Source organism: Eurypyga helias, unplaced genomic scaffold (genome assembly GCF_000690775.1).
Source record: "Eurypyga helias isolate BGI_N326 unplaced genomic scaffold, ASM69077v1 scaffold21510, whole genome shotgun sequence".
Lineage (NCBI taxonomy): Eukaryota > Metazoa > Chordata > Aves > Eurypygiformes > Eurypygidae > Eurypyga > Eurypyga helias.
Genome location: NW_010227992.1, coordinates 1 through 5111, shown reverse-complemented (window position 1 = coordinate 5111; position 5111 = coordinate 1). Strand labels below are relative to the sequence as shown.

General features: G+C 51.9%; 1 protein-coding gene across 1 annotated transcript in view; it reads right to left on the bottom strand.

Annotated features, from left to right (window-relative positions):
• MYBPH (myosin binding protein H) overlaps positions 1-4934 on the bottom strand; it is a gene marked incomplete at its 5' end in the record, with an annotated part of 8489 nt that extends 3555 nt beyond the window's left edge. The window contains 3 exons of the mRNA XM_010158174.1: positions 149-237; positions 2738-2905; positions 4800-4934. Of these exons, the coding sequence (XP_010156476.1) occupies positions 149-237; positions 2738-2905; positions 4800-4934 (392 nt within the window). The remainder of the gene's footprint in view (positions 1-148; positions 238-2737; positions 2906-4799) is intronic.
• Between the last annotated feature and the right edge of the window lie 177 nt (positions 4935-5111).

Here is a 5111-nt window from a genome sequence, read left to right as displayed (position 1 = left end):
TTCCCACCCTCAGCCCATGAGACATGGAAATCAAGACAAATCAGCCCGTGGTTGGCCCCAGGCATGTCATGGCGGCTAGAAAAGTCCCTGCAGAAGCTAACCTGCAGTGAAAAAGCCTGGGGGATTAAACCCCAAATCACCCACATACCTGGAAAGGGATCATCATGTTTATGGCATCCCCAACACGCCTGATGTAAGTCTGCCGCAGGTGACGGGGCATGCGGATCCTAGGGAGCTCTGGAAACCAGAAAGTCATGCCGTGGGGCCAGGGAAACCAAGTCTCTAATTGACTGACCCATCCCACGCACGCCTCTGCTTTGGATGTCCCACCCAAAAACACAGTCGCTTTGTCCCTCTCATCTCATGGACAGTGCTTGCTTCCCTGAAGGGCCATGCACCTCAAAACTACGCCCATCCTTGAAATACCAGGTCACAAACTCAATGGCACTACCTCATTCCAGCCAGGCCATGGATGCCAACATGGGCTCAACCAGAAGAGCCACAGCACAGCCTACATGCTAGCAAGGCAGAGGACAGCATCTCCCTGTTAGGAAATACTTCTCCCCCAGCACAGAGCAGACTTTCTCTGGCACACAGTCCAGCTCCCAGGAAGGACAAGGCTCGCCAGACCCCCACCTTCTCTCTGCACTCAAGGCCATCGAGAGACCAAGGTGGTGCATGGTTACTCACAGCAGAGCTGTGAAAACCCCAGGCTTAAAACGAAGGCTAACGTCCCCAAGGGAACATAACAGAGATAAGCAATAACCACACTGGAGAATGCTGATGGAGCGTGTGTCTGCTTCCCGGGGTGAAAATAGCAGCTGTGTAACCCTACCAGCTCGGTGCCACTCTGTGATCCTTCTGGAGAGGCATGGGGTTTACGTGAGCCCCTCATAAAAGAGCTGTGTGTCTCTGCCTGGATTAAACATGCTGGAGCTTAGCTCTGGGGAGGGGGCACGGCCAGAATTAAACTGGGACTGAGCGATGCCTAAACAGCTGTGAACGTGAAACGCTGGCGGTGGGCTGTGGAGAGCAGGGAGATGCCCAGAAGCCCCAGATGGCCCCACTGACAGCTGAGACAGTCTCTGCTCCGCTCATGCTGCTCGTTGCTCCGGGAATCCATGCATTGATGCTGCCACTTGGGCTCATCAGTCTCAGCCGGGCAGAGAAACCTGACCTCGATGGAGGAATGTTAATTCATGGGTGTTCTCCCCAGCTCACGCGTGCCTTGCTCAGCCAGAGAGGGCTGGCCAAGGTCGGTGGCCCAGGTGACATGCTACTGGGGGTGGGTAGGCATTTTTCCTGCCCCAGCTCCTTGCAAAACACAACTCCCACACCAAATCTTCATCTGGTTTCTCCCTGTCTGTCTCCACTTTCCAATCCCACTTGTCCCACCTGTTTTTAAACTCTCTGCCATCTGTATTGCTGCTATTTAAAATCCCTTGTGATGCTATAAATGAATGGGGAGAGGTACAAAATGCAGTTCCAAATGAGATGTGAAGACCAGACAATAACAGATGGGGCAGAAAGGAGGGGACTCACGCACCCGACATGCACCAGTGCTGCAGGGGGTACACGGGGCAATGTTGAGGGCTAATCTGTTCCTTGGCAAGCTGGGCAGTGTGCACAGAGCTGTATTTCAAATTAAATGCAGGAGTAGGCAAGTGCTGTTTGCTGATGAAGAGTTTCTGTCAGCAAAAATTAAAAAGAGAAGGAAAAAACTCACTAATGTGGAGCAAGAGCAAGTTGGACATGGGTCCTCCAGCTCTTGGGGTTTTACACCTCACAGCCCATTCACACAGTTGGGACAGAGTTCATGCAGCAGGGACAGGGATTTTGGTCTGTTGCATGGGACTAGAAGTGAGAAACATGAGCTGTGTATTTGGCAACTCATGCCTGTCCCCTGTGCCTCAGTTTCCCCAGTCCCATAAGGTATGACCAACATGCCTTTGAGGTTTGGAGGTGAACATGGCAGCAGACACAACCACTGAGCCGTGTTCACCTCCTCCAATTGGATTGAGAGGACAGCCTTTCCAGATGCTGATAGCCTACTCCAAGCATTTTCCTATGAAAAACTGATGGTTCCGGGAATAATTTCCGTTATTATTATTACTATTTTTAAGCAGCTAAAAAATCTAATGTGTTCTTTGAGTATTAGGAAAACTTGCACATTAATAATTCCTTATAAAGGGAAAATAAGTCTACATTTGCTGTTTGATAAATGAAAACCAGACTTGCAGTCATGCATCAGCCTTGGGACATTCGCAGCACCCCGGGAGGAATGCGAGTCTTGCTAAGAATGGGAGCAAGCCATTCATTAGCGAGTTCAGCATGATTAAAGTTCCCATGCTCTGCACTACTGGCTCCTGACTTTCCTTAGCTAAATAAACAAAGCTGTCCTATGTGTGCGTGATGGCATATCAGAGATGTAAGCACGGCCTAGGAGCGGAGGTGTCCTGAAAGTGAGACCATTTCTGAGCTCTTGCAAAGAAACGGGAAAACGTGGCTCTGCATTTTGAGTTATTCGCCCCCAAAGCCATCAGTGCCTTGAGGTCAGGAAGCTGCTCCATCCCACCCCAAAGGAACTGGAAACAATTATTGAGAATAACATCTTGGTCAAGGCTGGATTGTGAGGTGTGAGAGGGAAGAGGCTGCTCCGGTTGTAGGGACGGACTGCGGTTTCTTTGTCCTGCTGACAAAGCACATGGGAATTGCACGCGGCAGGAACAGTACTTACGGAGGATCTCTCTGATGAGGACTGGCTGCTCCAAAATTGCTGGGACACTGGCACCACTGGCACTGACAGCCTTCACCCGTACATGGATCTTGTCACCAGAGCCAAGGTCCTGGATTGTGTACCGGGTGGAAAGAAAAGGCTCCTTGTTCGCAGCTGTCCAGTCTATACCTACGAAGAACCCAGCAGAACTCTTCAGGTGTAACATAGGCAGATGGACACACACCCCCAACAACAGGATCAAGCCACAGAGGATGAAACCCAGAGGCAAAGAACCCCTTCCTTGCAAAGGCTGAATGATCTGGGGCACCAGCAGAGAAAGGTATCTTATGGGGAGGTTGGCCATCCCACCCTGCCAAGGAGTGCAGGGTACAAAATGCTAGAAGAAGCTCAACTGCTGAGCAGGAGGCTATTTGCAAGTAAGAAAAGGCATTAGGCCAACAAACATGGTGCCTGCTGGCTTTCCAGATACATTTCTGGAAGTAGTTAAGATCCTCTGACCACCCTGCCAGCCAGTCTGCTCCTCTTACTGCCCCAGGATAACTTGTTGGGGCTCACTGTGCTCCCCAATGCATCCTCCACATCAGGCAAGCTCTGTTCATCACCCGTCACCAACCAGCTAGACCTCTCCGACTGCTCTTCCTGCTTGGAAAGGGCATCTCAGATTTACCCTGCAGCCAAAACATAGAAACCCTCCCACGCCACCCAGCTATCACAGCCTTGCAGTGTGCTGAGCCTCTTAGGACGTTTCTCAGTTGGAAAACAAACTGCCCCTGTCACCAAAGGACTGGGTGTCCTGGGTGAGCAACTAGAGCAGCACACATGTGCCAAGGTTTGCTATGTGCACCTTCAAACCAAGAAGGTTTTCCTGTCAAATGCCATCAGGCCAGTCAAACCTCACCACCTCATCTTTTCCTTCACCACCGGCATTACCAAAAACAGCCCCCACTCAAGTATCACCATATTTTAGCCAACAGGGGTCTTGCTCCAGCCCAAACACAGCATCACGGAGACCACGTGGTTATCGCTGAATGACTAGAGCTCTCTTGTCACCCAGCCAAGCACAAAGCAAGCTAACAGACCATCCAAAACTGTGACCTTTGGGTGGCTGTCAGCCAGCACCCTCCAGGAATGGCTGCATCTCTCCTTGTCCCACTCAAGGGCCACCTCATGCATACCATCCAGCTGTGTTTACCTCCCTAATCCCCAACCCAACGATGAACGTCTCCCACAGCCGAGCATGTGTCTATTGTGCCTGCCACAGGCTAAAGAGCCAAGCGTCATGGATCATGTTCCCCAAGGCCCACGGACCACCTCGGCCTCCCAAACCACTCCGACCTCATGCAGTGCCCAGCCCACCAGTCCCAGCTTCTCCTTGCAGATCCCCACTGTGACACAGGTTATTCACCCCAGAGCCTAGCAGGGCTTTAAGAGAGTGCCCCAAGCACAAGTCTCATCCACCTACCACATTCCGCCAACCAGCGATGCAACCGGAGAACACAGATTAATTTTTGCTACCCACCAGCTCACCACCAGCTACTGTGGCCATCCTCCTCTCAGGCATCTTGTCCCCACCTCACTGCCCAGGGCTTGCTTGCTGATGCATGCCAGCCCCAATTGTACTGCCCTTTCTTCCCTCATCCTCACACCTTATCCCCATTCCTTCTGCACTTCCTTGGGGGCAAACATTGGAGAATTACATCTTTTTCCTCCTGACGTCTTGCACCACCATTCCAACCCCAGGTCTGTGCAAAGCTGGAGTTCATCAGAGACCATCCATGCTGGTCTCCCCCCCACCCTCTACCTGGACATGGCAATAACATTAAGCCCCCTGCGGTCAAGCGCCCATGTGAAGAGGTCACTGATATCTGAAGCCCATGGGAAGCCCCTCTGCTCCATGGAGAAAAAAAAAAAAAAAAAGACCATTTAAAATGAACCCATTAAGGCAAAGAAAGGGAAATGGTGCCTGGGGAAACAGGCTGCTGGGTTCTGTGCAGCTCCGTCCCACGCCTCCGCAGCAACACAACAGTTCTCCATGCTTACGAGGCAGAAAGCCCAAGCCTACTTCCATCTTTGCAGATCTCCACCACGTATCCATCCAGGCCTGACCGGCCCGTCTGCTCTGGGGCTTTCCAGGTCAGTGTAACCGAGTTTTCACTCACTTCTTCCACGGCCAAGGACAAGGGGGATCTGGGCGGCTCTGTAACAAACCCGCAGTGGTAAGGGCAGGCTCTCAAGTACCAGGTCTGTTGGAGAGCCATCACCCAACCTCCATGTTGGTCTTCAGCTCCCCCATCCTCCTAATCCCCCAGCCCTATCCCATCCCAAAAATATCCTTGATGACTTCATCCCTCCGTCCAATCAACCCGGCACCCTC